At 37.8% G+C, this 22,380-nt stretch overlaps 1 protein-coding gene across 1 annotated transcript; it reads right to left on the reverse strand.

Moving 5' to 3' along the window:
- Positions 1-1,440: 1,440 nt before the first annotated feature.
- grap2a (GRB2 related adaptor protein 2a) lies at positions 1,441-21,735 on the reverse strand. Its single transcript, XM_034893360.1, has 8 exons — positions 21,476-21,735; positions 9,510-9,663; positions 9,052-9,143; positions 8,532-8,651; positions 6,179-6,368; positions 4,125-4,217; positions 2,589-2,705; positions 1,441-1,625 (listed from the first exon to the last, which is right to left on the reverse strand). Exons 2-8 carry the CDS (start codon positions 9,585-9,587, stop codon positions 1,446-1,448), a joined length of 870 nt encoding a protein of 289 aa, XP_034749251.1. The 5' UTR covers positions 9,588-9,663; positions 21,476-21,735; the 3' UTR covers positions 1,441-1,445.
- Between the last annotated feature and the right edge of the window lie 645 nt (positions 21,736-22,380).

Here is a 22,380-nt window from a genome sequence, read left to right on the forward strand (position 1 = left end):
ACTTCTGTCTTACATATAAAATTTATTAGGCTGTTTGCTTGAGTACCAAAAAAATCAGTTTATGAAAAGCTTGCAAGCCAAACGTTCGCACATCAGTAAGTAATCCTACTTGTTTTTAACGACCCCGATCGTTCACGATTAGGCCAAATGCATGCAGAAATTAACCATACATGGTAAAAACACATGATTTCCCCCCCCTCACTGGAATAATGGCCAGGAGAAAAAGAAGAGGAACTTCGCACACACAGAAATGGAGGTGCTGCTAGACGAGGTTGGAGTCCTACCTACACATGTTGTTTGGCTTATTAATTGCAGGAGGAATTACAAACAAAAGAAATACTGCTGCATGGTAGAAGGTCACACATATCACAACCCAAATCCAGCAGTACATTTTAGGGGAAGCGATAGAAGCCACTCAGTCCCCTCGCCGTGTCTTCCAATAAAGCAAGATAAGCCATTGCACAATATTTCAAACATTTGACACAGCTTTTATAGGGCTTGACACCAAGTAGGCAACTAGATAAGTGTTTTGAGAAACAGAGGACATATGTTGAAGCTGATTGCGTAATGCAAACTGTGAAACATAAATGTTTTTTATTTGTATATGTAAAATATTATTATTTTACTAGATTCTGTTTGTAAGCATGGCACAAGTCAGTCCAAGTTGGTAAATTCTAGACTTTGCGTTACATACGCACACATCTGTGTGTACGCACGGTTAATAAATGAATCCCCAGGCTGTTTAGTTAGGACACAGAGTCTAGTTTAACTTTTATTTTGAAGGCTAACTTTCTATACTTCTGGTGTATTTTTGGCTGGCTATGGTTGCCCTTATGCAATTGGACAATCCCTTAAAAAAACTATTTCAGGGTTCCATAGAAGTAATAAAAACTGTGAATCTACAGTAGATTTTAGGAAGTCCTTATCTAAAATATATAATTGGCCTTTCTTTGTTTAAATGTCCCCAGAAGGCCGTCATTATTCAGAGCATTAAGTTTAAACATCAAATCAGTGATAAGAAAACCATATTTTATTGATGTTTAACATTCAGACTTAATGAGGAAATTACCTACAAACTTTTTTATGGTATTTAACATGACTACACTTACAACACAAGCAGAAACAGATTCATCAGCACTTGGCAGATAAATACCTGCTGTCAGACATGTCATGATGCCAATTATAAAACATTCCTGGGGGCCACCTGCAGCAGGTAAACACGAGGCAGGTTATAGGAAGTTCCTGCTCCTTTTGAATATTATGTGAATGTTATGTGAAAACACTGACAGACTCACAGTCCTTTGGGCAATGGCGGCTTGATGAACGTGGGCCGCAAAGATGGGATGAGTCAGTGTTTCTGTTCAAAAGCACATTTTGATGCACCTGCACATCGAGTCTGTGAACGTGTGCAGGCAGAGTAAGTGCATCGCCCGAGGTGGGTTTTTTCACAGCTGTATTGTGTAGTTGGAAGGAAACAGCCCGCTTTTCCCCCGCAGCTTCCCTTTCCACCAGGACGCGTCAGAGTGATCCAACACCTCGATGATGTCACCCGCGCTGAAACCGAGTTCGTCTTCTTCTTCTGCGGTGAAGTCGTACAGCGCCTTTACCTGCAGCGTGGACACCCTCTGTGGGACAGAAGAAGGAACATGATAAATACCTCACAGACGGCTCCATAAATACAACAATGTTTAATGTTTTTAACCCTCATGTTGTCCTCGGGACCAATTTACTTGTTTTCCTATATCAATGTTCTTTTTAATTACCCAAAATAACGTGATTGACTCCACACAACGCTCTTTACCAAGTAAAAATCTCTACTTTTATTAATTTTGGGGTGTCTTATTCAATTTTATAGCATTTGGAGAGAAAAAATGGAAGTGGTTTTGAAATAGTACTGAGTAAAAGTTGACATATTCCTGTCTGATATTATCCATCAACATACATTCCTTTAATTTTAGTCTAAATAATTCCTAATTTCTGCTTTTCTAACTCAAACATTAGGCATCATTTTCTATAAATAAGGTTTATTGACCATAAATTCTAAAAGTAACTGTAAAACTAAAGTCAATAAGTTAGTGTTAAGTAGTGTTGATTGAAAAAAAAAGCGTCAAAAGTGTTAAAAAGGGGACAAAAACATAAGAAAAGGTTAAAAACATTGACAAAAAGCGTAAACAAAAGTGTTGATTTTCAATTTGGACGGTAAGACAACCCAAGGGTTAACACAGTCTTGTTAAAGTGTTCATTATTTAGGATAATGATCAAAACATCCTGTAGTTCTAATTAGAATCAAGTTTATTGCCAAGTAAGTTTTCACATACAAGGAATTTGCCTTGATTTGGAATTTAATATTTTGATGCATAACAATATACATAGTAAGAGAAAAATAAAACGACGCAAATCAAGTACTCTAAATGTCAAGAAACATAAATGCTCACATGGAATCACAGAATGTAGGTAATATAATTCATATTTTAAGTAAACAAACTGCAAATGTGAGGGAATACATTGGAATGTGACAACACGCAACACTAACTGTATTCTTCCCGACTGTTTGACTGTTAGCAGATTAAGGAGAGAGGACAGCTGACCTGGGGGAGAGGCATGGTTTCAGATGTGCGACGGGGGGGATAGGCAGCTGCGACGGGGCTGTTTCTTCCTGTGTGACCGATGGTGTGAGCTCGCTCCTCCAGACCCGATCTCTTAGCCTGGAAAAGAAGGAAAAACACTTTATGTTTCTGCATTGGCTGCAAACTAAACAGACAATTATCATAATTCAATATAATATAATATAATATAATATAATATAATATAATATAATATAATATGGTGGAGCACTGGGATTCTCCAGTGCAACTTTTCTTACTGGGCACCAGGAGTTACTTCTACAATTGCTTGGGGTTAAGATTTTTCAATTTATTTGAAAAATATGGAAATGATTGACCCATGTATTATCTGTGACTATTTATCTTTTACAAGGTAAATGGGGCTGACATTGGACACTGAATACTGTAGAAACTAGACAACTTTTTTACGCTTACATTCACAACTACAGCCAATTTAGAGTCAACAATTAACCCGACCTGCAGCTTTTGGACTGTGGAAAGAAGCCGAAATACCTAGAAAACATGCAAACTCCACGTAGGTGGGCCTGTGAGGCGACACGGCTAACCACTGCACAAACGTGCCGCTCAAAATAGAAATTAGAAAGTTTAAAAAGGTATGTACTGTATCCACATATTAAGCCAATTGTGACATCTGAACATTATGTAAGAGTGTGTGAAAACTTAGTTTGCCAGGATGCAGAGCCTTCTAAAGAATTGAAACTAATAAGAGTAAGGGATAAATCAATACGCTGAAATAATAGATAAATGGATGTAGTGTCCAAGTGGTATTACGAATGCGTAACGTAACGAAACGTAAAGGAGAAATCCTGCCCAAACTGGACCTAGGGGTTAAAAACAAAGCATAATGAATAATGCATAATGAGGGTTCCTACGTGGAAACCGAAGCACTGAGAACTTTGTAAGTGTACAGACAGTTTAATGAAAAGATAGAAAAAGGACAGTACGGACGACGAACGTCCTGTAACCAGTAACGTAGCACAAGCACGGCGTTCGTTGTTCGACCGTGACTATTTTTCCAAGATGGCGCCTGCCCGTTTAAAAGTCCTCAATGCTTGGTTTACACGTAGGGACCCTCAGTATGCTACTGTTGTAGTGTGGTGTTATTTAGAGCCTGGTTAGTGGTATAAAATAGGGATTTCTTTTGATTTAACTTGCACTCTGACAATTAGCATCCTGAGCTTATTAGCGGTTTGCGATAAAACTGGTCACGTTCGAGTAGCATGACAACAGATCCCAGAGAACGGTCGGCTCGGTACACACGTGTTATTAACCACTAGGTTCCTTTTGCACCGAATTTGTCCTTTAACCAAAGTGTAAAATTTACATTACATAAATATATAAACGGTGTGACAAAATCTGCTTTTATGTAATTTGATAGTGTTAAACTTTCATCCAGTTGTAAAATCTTTTCCAATGAACACATTAGGGACATGACGGGTGTCAATGAGGAGGACACATCAGACCAATAAAGGTTGAGAAGCTGAGGGAGAGAGAGAGTACCAGCTGGCTGTGAGGCTGGTCTGAAGCTCTGCGCGGTGAAGCAACGATGGCTGCAGCTGTGTTACGTTGCTCAGGCAAACTTCCCCTCTTCACCTAAATGAAGAAAAAACAGAACAGTTAAAAACACAGGAAGTAGTCGACATTGAGAACTACAGTAGACAGTTGTCATTTCTATTTGTATAACAGTATTTCTGTAACTTCCTCAAAATACACAGAACATGAGAAAACTGGTGTGCAAGTTTAACACGAGAGCAAAATTGTGTTGTAAACAGCAAGACGTTGACGATGACAGACGTGAGAAGTTGATTCATTGGTTCATTTGTTAATTAATAATAATAATTTATTTAGGTCATTCATAAAGTAACAGTGTTTTAACATTTCCTCATTACAGCGTCTTCTTTTATATTTGTGAATTGAATAGCTTGCTATAAAAAATAAAAGAAATGTTTCAGTATTTTTTTACATTTAATTATTACGTTGGTTCGTCATCAGCAGTAACTTAACGCAATTCCTATAAGATCACATTAAAAATATAAAATAAAGCAGATACAGAAAGTAGACTTCAGACCACAGAGGTTGAGGCAGAGCGTACTGGGCGTACGTTTGGGGTTTTAAAAACAGTTCTGAAACTAAATTTTACTTCATAATCTATTAACAAATATTGTCTTTATCTCAATTTCAAACAGTTGAGATAGCATTTATGTTTAGGGAATGTAATCAGTCTCTACTAGCACACAATTAGAAATGGAAGTGTGGTTTGTTTCTTTGTCATAATAATAATAATTATAATTCAGGTTAAAAATCCACTATGGAAAAAACATAAGTGGTCATGTCCAGAATAATTTTCTTAATTGAGTCAGGAATACATGTTTATCACAGAAAATAGGGTAAGGCCATTGATTCTCAGGTAGAAAAAATGTATTTGTACCATTTTTCTTCTTGTAAAAAGTTGAAATGGGTCTATTTGACCTGAATACCATACAAAGGTTAAAAAACGTCTTTTCTAACACTTTCAATAAATCGATTTATCATTTGAGTTATATCATTTTAAGCACAAATCTAAGAAAAAAAAGCAGTTTCAGCTTCTTAAATATGAATGTTTTCTAGTTTCCGTTTGTCTTCTAAGATAATAAACTTTTTTTGGGGTCGGGGGGGGCAAAAACAAGATATATGTGGACGGTGAGAAATTGTTTGCTATTCTTTTTTTAACAAGTAACAGAACAAACGATTGATCGATTCTTTTTTTTAAAGATATTTTTGACAGGACAGCTGAAGATTTGAAAGGGGGGGCGGGAAGACATGCAGCAAAGGGACGCAGGTCAGAGTCGGACCTGGGCCTGCTGCGTCAAGGAGTAAACCTCTATATACGGGCGCCCGCTCTACCAGCTGATCAGTCTGCCCACCGATTGATCGATTAATCGAGAGAATACCTGGTGGGCCAGTTCATCCTATTTGTCAGCATGTTTGTTCATGCTGACAAAGACTGTAGTAGTAGTTAGTTAGTTCATGTTTATTGTCCCCATAGGGAAATTAGGTTGCAGATCACAGAAAGCCATTTCCAAACTGCAAACCCTCCTGTTGTCCTCGGGTCAAATGTGACCCCTTTTAAAAATTTCTAGATCAGAAATATGAGTTTCTTCTTAACCCAATTACCACAGAAAAGGATGGATTCCATACAACTCTCTTTGCAAACACAATTAATCACTTTTATTGAATTCGGGGTGTAAATTGAAATGGTTTCTTAACTTTTAGTCAAAATAATTCATAATTTCTGCTTCATTAGCTCAAATATTAGGTATAATTCTACACAAATGAGAGTTATTGACTATGGATTTCAAAAATTAGTGTAAAACTAGTGGTAGTAAGGTGGTGGTAGTGAAATAAAAATAAATAAATAGTGCGTTGAAAATGTCAAATGTAAAAAAAAAGGGTGAAAAAGAACAAATAAGTGTTAACCTTTTTGTACACAAGGGTTAACAAGAAGAACTGAAGAAAGAGTCTAGTTTAAGCAAGTTATCTGAACTATTCAAGGCGTGAAGGGAAACGTCTCTTACCGCCGGGGTCGCGGAGGGGCTCTTAATGTCCGAGCTGCCATCGTTGAGGTAGATCTCCCTGGTTTTAGAGATGGACGTGCACTTGTAGAACTCTACCAGCTTGTTCAAGGAGGTGAACTTCTCCGACCACAGGAAGTACTGGCCGTTGTTGTCTCTCATCACTTTGAAGTGCTGAACGTCACTATCATGTCTGAGGAAAGATGAAGCGTGTGTTGTTAGAGCGTTAATATCGTTAGCATCTGACGGCTCCTCATGCTCCGTCATTCCAGAGGATCAGCTGTTTCTTTAGCTCTGGATTGTCCTCTGCTGGTCATAGTACACAACTACGACATCCAAGATTACTAGAAAGGAATAGGTCAGTCGTATCCTCTGCGCACAGTGTAAGCAACCACAACTAAGAGTAGAAAATAGAGTTTAAGTAAGCTGTAAGGTGTGCAGACGTTTTTCACATAGGGCCGGGACAATGCGCTTTTGTCCCGATTTGATTCTTTCAGGATACGAGGTGCCAAATGAATTTGTATTGCGAGGTCCCTTTATTGCGATTCTAGAAGTACTGCAATTCCACCGTATTGAGTATTGCGATTTTCTTTTCCTTCTTTAATAAAAACAAAAGTTAAATAATACTATGATTAATTAATAATACAATTCCAGAGACAATATATCATGAGACATTTCTAAAAAACTAATTGTTTTCTAAAAAAAATAGAGAGTGTGTCATACATTTCAGTCAGTCTATCTGAAAAAGTACATAACATGGATTTCTGCATTTTCAACTTTTGCTCTATTTTAACCCGAAATCTATATGATGTAGTCTCTGTCAGCGGTAAGGTATAAACGGAAAATATGTAGATGAATCATTTGTAAAAAATATTGATTCAGGGGAAAATGAGTAATTCCTTCATTCAATCATTCGTATTCATTATACAGGAAAGTTAAAAGTAACATTACATTACAATGTAAACGGACCTGACTCAGTTCAAAAACTGATTTTCATGAGGCTCCTGTTCTGCAGAAACAAAACATGGTTACAGAACGTCGGGACAGACACCTGTACAGGACATCGATATGAACTAGACAAATTTAGAGAACTAAAACAACAATACACAAAGACATTTATACAAGACATCAGCTGGGCTAGACAAATACGGACAGGGCAAACAAGGCGTGGCCAATACATGAGGAATCAATGTGTGCAAGTGTCACTGTTAAGAAGAACTGTTTGTATGCCTTTTTGAAATATATGATGGATGATAGTGTTCTGATGCGGAATGTCATTCCAAATCTTGGTGTATGTATAGAAATAAAAAATAAAAAATCTCAATCCATAGGTGAATGGTTTGTTTTTTCCAACCGTTCACTTCAAGTGTTCACTGGTGGTATATGTGACTGTAAACACTACGAGGTAAACTAAGTGGACTCGGCCTCCGTCTGGTTTACTCTAGCCCTGCTCCTGCAGCTGGCTCCTGCTCGTAAATATGTGGAGTCTTGCAGAATTTGCAGCACATCAGTTTGCAGCACAGAGGGCGAGATGATGAGTCAGAGTTTACATATTTTTTATACATATCGATGGGCGTCAAGGGGGAAACATTGCTTTTCTGTTTCTGACGGTTAAATAAGGCTCCATAAAGTGTGACTGAAGTGACTGACTTCAATTGTGACTGCGAGCTGACCTTCTAATTGCTTATAATCTATTACATTTTGTTTTTAGACGTCAGCTTTATTATATAGGCAGCACCTGATTCAACGTGGCTAACAGGTAGCATACCAAGTAGTTACAGATTATCATCAACTAATTCAGCTTTCTGGCTGATAAAGAGCCGGACTAAAGCCAAAGACCTTTGTTCAGTCACAGAAATGTTTTATCTGGAAATGAACTGATGAGTGGCAAAGACCAGGGACAATTGATGTATGTTGATGAATTTGGGTACAATTCATTTGCGTTAAAAGAATATGCTTGCAAATTTTGTTAAAGTTTATTTTTAAATTTAATTTATACTGTTTATTGATCCCCAGTGGGGAAATTACAATTTTCACTGTTTTGTTACTACACACAAGCCTGCAATACACACATGCTCAGGACCTGTTCATGCACAAATGGAGTGGGCTGCCAGTGCTGGACCAGCACCCTGAGCGATTAGGGGGTACAGTGCCTTGCCTGTACCCCCTGCCCCTTGCCTTACCTGTAGGTGAAGTAGCATTTCCCCAGCCACCAATCATTTCCCCAGCCACAGTACTTACTTTTGGTCTGTACTGGGACTTGAACCAGCGATCTTCCAATTCCAAACCCAACTCCCTATGGACTGAGCTACTGTCGTCCCCCCGAGGTGTTTTAAAGACACAGATCTTCACTCACTTGACAGAGATGGAGAAGTCTCCCGGGGAGCTCTGGCACCCTCGGATCACAAAGTCTCCCACACCTTTGTGCCGGAGGATTTCCTCTGCAGCGCTGCGACTGGCGTTCTCCTGAAACCACCTGGTATCACACACACACACACACACACACAAGATATAATGCTGCTGCGTATCTGATGTAAAACACACATGCAAACAAGTCCAGTTTTTTTTGTCCACAAACCCAATAATGACAAATCTAGAATATTTGTGATCACAGTCTTGTTCTGTACTTTGGAGTTTATTATAAAAAAAGTAAATTAGTCTAATTGATAATGATTTAAACTTACACATACATACAGTACCAGTCAAAAGTTCGGACATGCGTGTCCAAACCTTTGACTGGTGCTGTAGTATAAATGTATGTGTGTTTAATCTGCATTCCGGTTGCTATATGAGCAGCTGTTCGCTGGGATATTTGGACCTTCAAATGGTTTGTACAGGTAGACTTCTTCTCTCAAACAACAAACAGTGTCTCTAACCTTGGAGTGTGCATCTCAATGTAGTTTTGTGGTACGAATCCTTCCTCTCCGTTCATCTCAGCTTTATACCACTCGTCTTGTGGGCTTAAAATCTGATCAGAAACAGGAAAGAAACAAGATATTATTGCACTATGGTAATAACCCTTTTCAAAGCCATATTCAAAAAAGAAACCATAGAGATCCTGGACACTTTGCGCACATCAACTTGCGCATGTGATTGGTCCCTTGTCTGTGTGTGTGTGTGTGTGTGTGTGTGTGTGTGTGTGTGTGTGTGTGTGTGTGTGTGTCTGGTTCTGCATGTGTTGTTTTGCCTCCCTCCCTCCCAGCTTTCCTCTCTATGCTTTTTTGGCTCTGGGACACATTCTAATGTCTCAGTGTATTGTTTGTATCTGTTGGTAATTTCAAAAAGACTTGATCACAAAAAGAAAAAAAAAGACAAGAAACTATCATCCACTGACCTTAAGTATATCGCCCTTTCTGAAGCTGAGCTCGTCGTCTGCGGTTGCAGAAAAATCATACTTTCCTCTGGCTTCCATCTGGACCGGCTGGAGTGTCCCAAAGGTTCAGCTAACGTGGAAAAGGAGTCAATCAGAGAGTCCGCGACAACTGTTTCTATGGAGGAAGAATTGTAAATGTCAATATTAAAAGATATGATTCATATTGTAGTACAATATACAACTGAGACAAAAGGAATATCCTACAGGCAAAACGTCTCATTGATTACAATGGAAGAACATTAATAGAGAAGGATAGGTGGATGGGTAGGAGAGAACGCAAGAAATATGTCGTTAGAAAAAAAGATAATATTTATGCTTTTGTATGGAGTCGCTTCATTCCTCTAAAATATGGTGATGTTGGCATGATCGAATGGATGTAGAGGATGACACGAGGATGACAGAATGAGACAGAGCAGTTTGGGGTGTTGGGTGAGCAGAAACTCTGTATTTATCTATATTGTTAAATTATATTATCTTTAGTTTCTTTTGTATATTGCTGTTGTTGTTTCTATTATTAGTAACATGCAATGTGTTTGAGAGGGGAGGTTATGCTTTTCATGTTACCTTTCCTCGGTTCAGCTTTCTAACATTTGTTAGAAAGCTGAAGCTGGGGGGGATGAGGTCATTTCTGCGGGCCTGGATGGTTGAAGAAAAAAAAAAAAAATTATATAATCTAGATTGGGGAATGGTTTTCACATTACTGTGAGAGTTTGATACATTCCATGTGTTAGTAGTCAGGGCCTTGTTTTAAATCAGGAGTGGTGGAACACAGAAAGAGGTCTGATGGCGGGTCGGGGGGGGTCACACAAACACATCAACAATCCCCAGAGCCTGGAGCACATTAGACAAGGCTCGGTGCTAGCTGCTAAACTAAAAAACTAAACTGTCATTAACCCTCGTGTTGGCTTCCCGCCAAACTTTTCTGAGTCAAATTTGAAAATATCAAGGTTATGGTCGTCTTTTTTCGACTATTTTGTGTCTTTCCCCGATGACTATGTCACATTTTTAACGTTTATCAACTTTTTCTTAGCTTTTTCAAATTTTTGTGAGTTTCCCTCCAAAATTTGAAAGCTTCTGTGATAACATTTGTCACTTTTTGGACATTTTTGTTACTTTTTTGACATCCTTTTACATTTTTGTCACTTTATTTGAATTCTTTTAACATTCTAGTCACTTTTATTGAAATGTGTCTTTTTACACTTTTTTTTCAAAGTTCTTTTACCAATTGTTTTTTCTCCAAGTGCTATAAAATTAACCATAAAACCAAACACAAATTCATTAAAAGTAGTGAACTGATTATTTATTTAACTTGTTAGGAGCGTTGTTGGAACCATCCACGTTATTTTTTGGAATACTTGTTTGAAAGAAATCCAAATTTCTGATATAGAAACTTTTTGGAAAGGAGTCAAATTTGACCCAAAGACCAGAGGAGGGTTAAAACAAACCCTTATTGGTTTACGTGTATTAATCAGAGCATTCACACACGTATTTCACTCCAAATCAGCGGGGGGAAGCATGTAGAACCGCTTTGCAGCTATTTGGCAGCAGACGCGCGGGAAGATATTTTTGGAAGGGTGGGCTGGGCTGCTGGAGGGTGGGAGGTGGGGGGGTGAGTCTAAAGATACTATGTTAGACAGGATCTGTATTCTGCGGCCCTTTCTACCTTTGTCTTCTTTTAAAAACTCACTCATCCTCCCCTCCATGAAGTACAGCTGAGCTGACGGTAGGCCTGAACAATTTGGAGAAATATATGAATCGCAACTTTTTTTTGCTTAGAATGGATATTACAATTCTCTGCCACAATTTGATTTGACCATGACAAAACAAAACAAATTGTCAGGCCCAAAGATAGATTTATTTCTTCAATGAAAAGAAGGGGGAGCATTGCAGCGCTTTAAAAAACTATTTCATACAGTCTTTGTTTAAAACTCATGGAAGAAAGTAATAGCGTTTGTGATGCATTCGGCTTATAAAATTAAAAAGTCATTTAATTTTTAAAGGAATTTGATTTAAAAATTTAAATAATTTAATAATTAAATCGTGAACAGAGTGAATTGAGATTTTATAATGATTGATTGTGCAGGCCTAGCTGACAGTGTGTCTCGCTAGTCCTCGGCGGTTTGGGGCTGGGCCACAAATGAAAATTTGTTGCTAAGTAGCGCTGATAGATGTATTAGAAACTCATTCGTCCTTGTGTGTGGTTGTGTGTGTGCTTGCATTTTACGCTTAGGATGAATCGTAATTGCGTCAAGACAAACGTGATTGGCAGGAGATGACAAGAGACAGCAAAGTTACTCAAGTCATAGACGCGGGAAGGGGGGGGGGTGCTCTAGCTATGGGGGGGGTTCTGTTCTGGGGTCACAACTCAAAACGTTTGAGAACCACTGGTCTCCCTTTTAGTTGTTGCTGTTTTGTTCGTAGTTTGCAGTTGGGCAGTACTGTCATTGTTATTATCAATGATGCTGTTGTAGTGGGGGAGGTAAGGAGGTCGTGTTATATAAGTGTTAAACTTTCTGATTTCCATTCTAAACAAGGAGCTTCAGAGTGTGTGTTAGAGAGCAGAGAGACATCTCTTTCTCTGAGATGTCAGCAATCTGATTAGCCCTGAGTGATACTTAACAGCAGTGGTTTAAAGAGAGTCACAAGATTAGCTTTTTGGAAGTCACAAGATGATTATAAAAACAGAAATGATTATAGAGCGAGGCAATATGTCAATATTATATCAATATCATGATATGAGACGATATATCTTCTTAGATTTTGGATATGGTAATATGGCATAAGTGTTGTCTTTTCCTGGTTGTAAAGGCTGCATTACAGTAAAATTAAGTCATTTTCTGATCTTACCAGACTATTGTAACTGTTCTATTATTTGCCTTTACCCACTTACTCAATATATCTACATTACTGAGGATTCTTTATCAAACATCTCATTGTGTAAATATTTTGTGAAAGCACCAATAGTCAACATAATATCGTTTTGGTATCAATGTTGAGGTACTTGGTAAGAAATATTGTGTTATTTGAATTTCTCCATATTGTCCAGCCCTAAATGATTATATTTCAAAAGTTTTGACAAACACCTTTGACTTACAGAAGAATCAATTAAATGGCCAGTTTAAAGGGGCGCTGGGCAGTTTTGGGCATTTCTTCTCTTATTGTTGCAGTTTTCTCTATAGAGCTCCCCCTAGATATTTTGGCAGCTCCAATTTTTCCTTCTCTACTCCTCAATCGCCGGCCCTAAGTTGCAGGGGTGGTTTTTCCACACATACACTAGGGGGAAGCAAGACAACCACCATTCAAACCAAAAAAAACGTGACTTAAGTGAGTTAAGGTATATTAAGCTAAAAAAAAAAAACTCCATAGTTCCCCTTTAAGGATCATTTTGCGGTCAAAGTCGGGTCTTAAAACAAACAGAACTGTATCTCCCAGCCTCTCTCGCTTGATCAATTAGTCAAATCAAAATCTTTATTTATACAGCATCTTTCATAATGATGCAGTCCTAAATGTTTTACTTACAACAGACAAACTACTAAAAGTCCTAAGACACTGTGGGGGAAACACATTTTCTTGACGACAGTTAGATAAGAAGATAAGCCACTCTCAGTTCTGTACGGTAAATATGAAGCTACAGACAGCTGGTAATCTTACCACAAAGACAGCAAAGACAGAGGCAAACAGTAAGCCTGGCTTTCTTTGGAATCCACATACCAGCAGCACCTCGTAAATTCACTAATTCACTAATCTTATTTGTTTAATCTGTACAAAAACCAAAGTGTAAAAATGGCACAGTGCAGTTTATGTGGGATATGAGCCGGCACTGCAAATCTAATTCTCTACAAGAAAGAAAAGTGAATTTCCCAAAATGTCCTACTATTATTTTAATCCTTTAGACCGTAGAGTAATAAACAGTAAAAGGGGGATATATTAAACTTTTAGAGGTCAAACACACACAGACACAGCACGGCTGCTTCAACTCACCGACCGCTTCATTTAAATAATGAATCCCTACCAAAAAGTCATTCACAAACAAAAACAGTATTTAATTTTAGTAACGTTATTTATGTTTGGGGTCAATAACAGATACAGATATCTAAATGATCTTGTTTGGAATTTGGGAGAGTAGTAATGCATAAAAAGGATCCAAAACACAACATTAGGGTTAGTAGCAATGAACAAAGTCACATTCAAATCAAAAAATACATGTAGATACAAAGGGACACATTTAATGAATCAAGTCTTGTTAACAAAGTGCATGTACACAGGACTCATTGTATAAGTAGATATGGAGTTGATTTTAAACATTTCTAACACAAAAGTCCAGTCAAAACAGCGCCAGCCGCATGTGTGTACAGGCTAGTTTATCAGACATCTGTTTGGATTTTTAGGGAATATGATGGGGACAGGATGTTGACTGAATATAAACATTAAACACAAACAGCAGCAGTGTCCGTTATTTGCAGGCCACCAGGGAAGTGTGTCAGCCAATTTGACATAGCGATCGGGTACAACTTCTGTGTCTGTCACGTGATGCCCTAGGGGGGGGGGGGGGGGGGGGGGCAAAAAGACTTTTCACCATGGAGTTACATGGCGGAAAACATTTCTGTAAATTAGTGGATACATTCTTTTAACATCACAACCCCCCTAACAAATAACTCGTTTAACTATCAGCTATCAGTACATTTGATCCATTTGAGAACATTTGGAAAGTCCAAAAGAGCTACACGATTAAAGCTGGCTCCATGGGCCCACAGTGCCGAAGCGGCGGCAATCATCCGGGTTATTTTAACATCCTGAAGTTGAAATGTTTTGGCTTCATGCACCACTGGGCAACTCTCAAAGGAATGAATGGGGCTCCACTTTAAACACTTTATCCAGTTCTTTACATCCATGGTTTTTCCACTTCATTTTATACATCAGTTCCTGATAATGACACAGTATGTGGTCATATGTGACACAGCAATCAGGTTGCCAGCTCTTGATATAAATAAAGTGAGAACATGGACATGACGTGGAGAGAAAGGGAACTGGAAAAAAATCAATTGTTATCTATTTTTTAATGGTCATAAAAGCCACTACCTCATTTGCTAACTTTTTACCTACGAAAATGTAATTCTTCAATATACAGAATTCAACTTTTGAAATAGTGATCAGAAGTCAAGTTAAAACTACAGCAAAGATTTGAATCTTGTGAGAGCATTATTTTGTATCTTGGGTGTTACTTTTGGTATTTTTTCACACACACTTAATTACAAAGTTCACTCTGTTTGTGGTTATTGAGTGAAGGATGTGGTGAGTTATAGTGAAGTAAGCTGAATCTACCTTCGCTTCACTCGTGCAGCTGTGCTCTGCAAGCTACAGTCTTCTTTGAACTCAAGTAAATATAGAGCTGTAAAATGCCCTCTTTATTCCCTTTACCTATGGGGCAAATAAACATCCCTTAATAAAAAAGATTCATCATCTTACAATCTATTTACATTTCTGAATGCAATTTAATCTTTTTTAGTGTAGGCAGACCTCGTAAACATCCCTGAAATTTATGGAGGTGTTAAAACCTTTAATCCCAGTAAATTAAACCAGTTATTCCAAAGCAGGCGTTACTTTTGCAATTGCTATAGCTAAAAGTAATGGATAAACAGTTCAGTTAGCTTAAAGTAATGTACAAAGAGTTTAGGTAGCTAAAAGTAATCGATAAACAGTTCAGTTAGCTTAAAGTAATGGATAAACAGGTCAGTTAGCTTAAAGAAATGGATAAATAGGTCAATTAGCTTAAAGTAATGGATAAACGGTTTAGTTAGCTTAAAGTAATGGATAAATAGTTGCCTAAAAGTAATGGATGAACAGTTAAAATAGTTTTCTTAAAGTCGTAATATGTAGTGAATATCTCTAACTATTTGTACACGTTATTCACATTTGCCCTTCTCCCCCGGCAGAGAACGAATGCAGCAGTGGTCAAGCCAGCTAGAGAGTGAATGAAGAGAGTGCCGAACAACACAGGGAATCAGAGAAATTATGAGTCAAAGCAGAGATTCATCACCGGTGTTTCTGTGTCTTTGTCAGGTAAACGTACAGTATGCGTTGATATGAGATGCTGAGGGCGAATGAGAATAGGCTTCACACCTGGCAAACTGTTATTGGCTGGGGGTAACACACACGTGCATTTTGGGGGGTAACGCTTTAGAAAAATAACTTAATTACAGTAATGTGTTCCTTTTTGCTGTGATGCAACAATATAACGCATTACTAATAACATTTCGGTAATAGTAGCTCGATGGTGTTTTTTGCCTCCAACATCACCTTTAAGGCAGCTAACCCAAGCCTTAACCCAAAACGTAACCATTGCCGCACTGCCTGGACGCTTTGGGGGCAAAATACAAAAAACACCGTAAAAATATAACCGTTACAATCTAAGTAACGCGCGTTACAAAGAATTTTAGTGCAACAATTAGTGGAGTTTTTTATTTTTTTAACACCACGAAAAATAAAGCTGTGAGTTTTATTACTTGTTGCTGTGTTCCATGGTTGAGGTGACTGCAGAGACAGATACATTTGCGAGATGGATATTATTTTCAGGAGTTATTACGCTCTGTTGAAGGGGGCTGTCCCGTCAATGTTCCCATGGTCAGAGCCGGAACCAGAGACGGTAGGGACAACATCTGTGTCCCAACAGGTGACGGTACGTCAGCGCGGACAGCAGTGTGTCCGAGCTGCTGACAGATATCAACACGGCGGGAATTAATGTTTTGTCTCTATTTTTTATAGCTTTAGTTACTTTGCATATTCATGTTAATGATGCAAAATAGTATGAATAATCTATGATTTATTAAAGTGGAAAAAGAGGAGACCGTAATGTTGTAACATAACCAATTACTCTCAAATGACAGTAACTAGTAATCTAGAAAAGAGTAAATACAGACACATTTCTGGGTCATAAGTGATGATTGAGGGAGATAACTTTGAATTAGTTAATAATTTTCTTTTTTTTAAATATCCTACTAAAGTAATAAATGGGCATAAATGTTTGAAATAAGTAGCTAAAAGTAATGGTATGTAAATGGTTAAAATGCAGCTTCTACCACTCCAAGCCGTAGTAGCTGCTGTAAAAACACAAACTTGGTCAAAGTGACCGAAACTTCAACAGTTCAATTGTATAAAAACGTTAGGTGTGATCATACACTCTGACTAACAGAACCAAACTTTGAAATTGTACCTGTTGTTGTTCAAACATAGGAAATAGAAGTCCTTCTTGGGTTCTTTCATGGTCTATTAAAGCATAACATATTGTTTCACCTTAATGTGCTCATATTATTTAAAACAAATCACCTTTTCTGGAATTTGGGATGTTATTTTGTGTTTCTGTTGCTTCCACGCACATACAAACTTGGAAAGAAACCTATCCATGCTGTTTTGAGTGAGATACAGGTTTCAGAATGTCCTCTGTCTTCAGTCTCTGGGTGAGGTGTTAAAAAAAAAATCAGCACGGCTTTCTATGTTACTACCCGAGATGAGGTGGCTAACCATAGAATTAGCGTACTAGCTCGTTCTCAATGACAAAACACTGCTACAACACACACTAGTTCACCATAATCTCCAAAAGAACTACTTCCATGTCCCTGATTTGCAGGTACAGTATTCCACAAGAGCCCCTCGTTTACAAGAAGTCTCCCAGCTAATTGTTCCTTGTAATGACCAAAGTTGGAGAAAGAGTTATCTAGCTGACGGGATCTTACCTAGCTACTGAGCATGTGTGACTCCCAACAAAGATAGTATAGAAGTAAGATGTCTCACTCTGGAGCTAAAACAGAGACCTAACACACAGGGTGAAAACAGGATCTGCAGCAATGTGTGGTACACCAAAAATATGGTGTTTTTGAAAATGAAACCATGTAAACCTATTCTGGTACAACCTCAAAATGCAATTATGAACCTGAAAATGACCATTTAATGGGCGCTTTAATCTTGATATGAAAAGTGGTTTTAAAGTATTGATAAATACCTTGTTCACACTTTTATGACATGAAACAGCCTAGTTCTCAGTCAAGTCTCAACTGCTGACTATGTCTTAAAATGCAGAATAAATAAAGGGGAAATCAAGTAGGCACCAATTTCAGCACAGCAAGCTGCTCCTGCATGATTTCATGAACACAAAAGTCCTCTTTAACTTGTAACTCATGCCTTTCCAGCTTCATTCAACATTTAATGATTGATGTTACGATGACCTCCAATGATAACAGCAACAAAAGAACTCTTTGAGAAGTAAAGCAAGCTGGAAAGGACGCCATTTTGGATTCATTGACAGTAAAGGTTCTACTATGTAACCACAAAAGCATGTAAAAAGTACTTTTCTTGCGTTTGACTCTCAAAAGACTTTATGTGCTTGACTTATATTTAATATATTGTTCATTTATTTTACAGACAAATATGACATGCTAATTACTAACGTACAGTAGACGAGGCTCATTATTATTATTCTAAATATGAATTAATGTGCCAATTATTTTCTCTATTAATAATAATTTTATTGGTAAAAACGTCTCTGAAATGTCTTGTTTCGATTGACTTTCATCAATTAATCAGCTAATTATTTTCTAGATTAATTTTTTGTCTTCAAAAGGTCACATTTTGTCATTTCTGTTTAGATAATTATTACACTGTTATAGATGACAAGGAACACCAGAAAATATTCCCATTTGAGAAGCTGAAACCAGTGAATATATCAGCATCTTTTTTTAAATCATAAAAATTCAATAAACAATTAATGGATTACAAATAATTGCAGATTAATGTGTTCTGTAGACTGTTGATGTGAGAAAGTTGATTAGTGTATCTTTGAGTGTATACAAAAGGCTTTGGAGGTATGTTTGATGACACAAACGTTCATATCATGCAGTTCCTTGACGCCATTTTTTTTTTAATGCAATTGATACTTTCACTTGTGATAAGTATCGGTTGCAGTGTTGCATTTGCACTGCCAAATAAAAGAGGTCAAGTTTCACCATTTTAACTGTAGAGGTGTTTATCTCATTTTGTCTGTGAGCAGAATGCCAAGGCGTAAACGTTATTCTGAATCAGAGAAGAAGTAAAGTTGAGAAGCAGCTAAAACTGTTCATTTGGTTCCTTTTTCTGGAACAATCACACTGTTGTTTTCCATCTTTGAAACATGTTTTACCAGTAGAGCAACACTGAGATCATTTACTTTTAACATGAATGCAACAAAATAAAATAAAAGCAATACTGCATTAAAAAGTCAATAAATATTAATAGTATACTTTAACGGTACAAAATACTTGCAGAGTTTTCTCCTGCGTAGAGAAGGTTTTGGCGCCCCCAAATGAGCTTTTTAGTCGGCGCCAAAGGAAAACCACAAGCGCCAAACACCTCCCTCCACAGCCACTAGCCTATACAGTGTTCACATGCGGCTGCCGCTGATTTGACAGGACCTGAATATACGCGTTGTTTTTCACGGAAGGGATTGCCCACTTCCCAGCATTGCACACTAGTTGGCTTGCCCCCAGTTTCCCTTAAATGACGATTGACAGGCAAAGAAAACAGTCTACACCCTCATACAACCATGGCTGCCCCTGATTGGACGAGCGCATCACGTAGGTCTTTCTGCTCCCTTATTCCAACCCGACCATAATGGCAAATCGTTTTGGAATCACTGACAATTTATTGATCAATAGATGTATTTCAAAATAGAAAACATTACACTTCATTACATTTTGTATTGTAACACAACTGCATTAATCTACACATTAGCTAGCCTGGAAATCCAGACCCAAATGCGAAAGGATTAAGAGTCTGGCATTGAGCAATGAAAAGCATCCCATCTTGAGGGGCGGAACTAAGCGTGCATTTGAAAATCTCACTGCACGCAATTGGATAACACTACGACCAATTACTACAACATACGGGGTGATGTATCTAGAGCCCCTTACGCTTAGCTACCAGCGGAGCAAACTGGTAGATTAAACTGTCGTCATCTGTTCAGCTCGCCTCTGGCCCCGCCTACATCAGATACACCCATGTGATTGGTGCAGCTTGGCTACAAGGGCATAGTTAATGAGCAACACTCGATGCCAGAGTAACTCACTGAGCAAATTCAAATTGTGATTACGTGAGAACTCTGGATTTCCTGGGTACAAATTAGCTACGACAGTGATGGTTATCTTACGGCATTCCCACATTTTCAACACAGCAGCAAAATGAGCAGCTGGGGAAAAAAACTTACTGTTATGCCCTGTCATACTAATCAAATGAACTGGACTTTGGGGTCAAGTGGACGGCTCCCTTACTGCATTATATTCCATTATATTTAATACATTGAATTAATCCCTTGCACCAGAATATTATTAAGAATGAATTAAGACGTTATAACCATAAATTTGTGCCTGAAAATGTGTCAGAATGCATGAAATAAAGTCTTTGATTTTCAAATATTTTTTGGGGAAGAACCGCAAAACCTAATTTTATCTGAGCCCAACTGCTTTTTTATGGCTGCAATTAACGATTCATTTCATTATTGATTAATAGGCAAATTATTATATCCATTACACAATTCCTCGTTTAGTCTATGAAATGTTGAAAAAAATGCTCATTACAATTTCTCAGGGCTTGAGGTGAAGTCTTCATATATCTCGTTTTATCCAACCAAAAGTCCTAAACCAAAATATATTTACTGTACAATAATGTATGGCAAAGAAAAGCTGCACATTGGCACATGGAAGTAGAGCTTGACTCAATTGACAAAATCAAATTATCAATCTTCTCTGATTGTTTTGTACGGTCAAAAGACAAGTATACTTTTTGACCTTGGCATTTTGAATTATTTCCGGATACGTTAACTCTTAATCTTGCAGCTAATGGCTGTAATAGTTGCAGCGGTAAGTTTTTTTACACCCCTGGGTGCAGACGGAAGGGTGTGGACCATGTTTGCAGAAGAGGATTAGTGGACTCACAGAGGCCAAACAGCACACTGACCTTGCACCCTGATGTCTGACCGGCCTGTGACAGACAAGCAGAGATCTCAACTGACTTACAAAAGTAAATGACAATAAATCGTTATCGCAATATCAACCGGCGCAATATACACATCGCAACAGGCAGCGATATATTGCAAAAGACACTCACACATCAGTTTTTGTTAGTTGCAAGACAATATCAGTGGAACACTGCACTTGATAAGGTAACTGTCATTCTTTTGTTCGTGGAGCCGTTTATATTTAATGCAATCTTCAATTTGTTCAATGAAAGATTGTTGTTTGTTTTAAATTCAACAAACAATTTGTTGCATTTTAGCAGAGCACGGAAAGCATCAGAAATGCAGAACTGAGTAGGCTACGCTTTAATTTCTGTTTATGTAAGCAAGTAATCTCATATCATGCAACCTTATAAAATACAACATATTTTTCTAAATTAGTGAGATTATGAATGAGTTGGATCAGATAGGACCCCTCTAAACCTGTTGCACATCAAAAATAGCCCAAATAAACCCACCTCCCCAAATCAAGGGGAGTAAAGCATGCAACTGAGGAACTCACAAGCCAGAACAAACAGGGACATCCAGTAAATGAACATAATGAAATAATTGAAATTAAGATTTTAAGATTTAACATGTGTTTACATGGGTATAAGTAACCGGTGTGCAGCCTGCTTGAGGTGTCCATTCTAGGCTCTAACTACTTTCAAAAGTCAGATTGTCATGATTAATGTGGTGTCAGCTGTAATAGACGCAGCACATATTTCCATTTCATTCAATTAAAAACACATGTTGTGCAACGTTCAGCAAATAGAGAAGTTACAAAAATAAAGGAAGAGAACTGAGCTGTTAACTAAGATTAATATATACATGTATATATTTCTTTCTTTTTCTTTTCTTTCTTTTTTTTTACAAGGAAGTAATATTTAATCAACAATGTTCTTCTTACCTTTCCTCCTCTCCGCGGTGGACTTCAACTTGTGGGGAGTTTATTCTAAGGCTGGCCTCTTCTTCGTCTTCCGAAGTGTGAACACAGCAGCATATTTGTAGGCATAAAATATCTTTGCATAAACAAATAATAGTCCTGGGTTGGGTGAGCCTGGAGGAACCCGGATAAAGACGGCTGATTTATGAGCGTCGTGTGTCTCTGCTGTGTGGACGTCGCTCTGATGCCGCTGCGTGACTAGTACACCTCCTATGATAAAAGTACCAGCCACGGAGTGTGTCGAAAGTGCCTTCCGTCCTAATTTTCAAAATAAAGCTCCAAACGTTTCAACATTTTAAGCAAGTTTCCAAGTCTGAAAGATATACTAGCCTAGGCCTACTTGAATATTTTTTGGGGAAATTATTTTAGACAAGCTTGATACCTCATATCTCTCCCTCGCCTTGTTCATTTTACATATTTTCACCTAAATTATCATGACATATTGTCACAGTGGTGGAATGTAATTAAGTACATTTACTCAAGTACTGTAGCCTACTTAAGTACAAATGTTGAAGCGGCCTACTAGTCTTTTACTCAAGTCTTTTCTTGTCATGGTGCTTTCTACTTCTACTCCGCTACATTTCAGAGAGAAATATTGTACTTTTTACTCCACTACATTAATCTGAGCTTCAGTTAGACTACCAGTTACTTTACAAATGAAGACTTTGGCAAACAAAACAAACAATGTTTTATAATAAATTAAACTGCCCAATAATATACAGGTCTGCAAGTCCAGTTGAAATGATGAGCCAATTAATCACTTTGTGCATTGACAGAACGGTTTTGATTGTTTCCAGTTTCTAAAATGTGAGGATTTTTCTGCATTGAGTACTTTCACTTTTAAAACTTAACTTTATTATTTCCTGATG

Source organism: Etheostoma cragini, chromosome 15 (genome assembly GCF_013103735.1).
Source record: "Etheostoma cragini isolate CJK2018 chromosome 15, CSU_Ecrag_1.0, whole genome shotgun sequence".
In the NCBI taxonomy this organism is placed as follows: Eukaryota; Metazoa; Chordata; class Actinopteri; order Perciformes; family Percidae; genus Etheostoma; species Etheostoma cragini.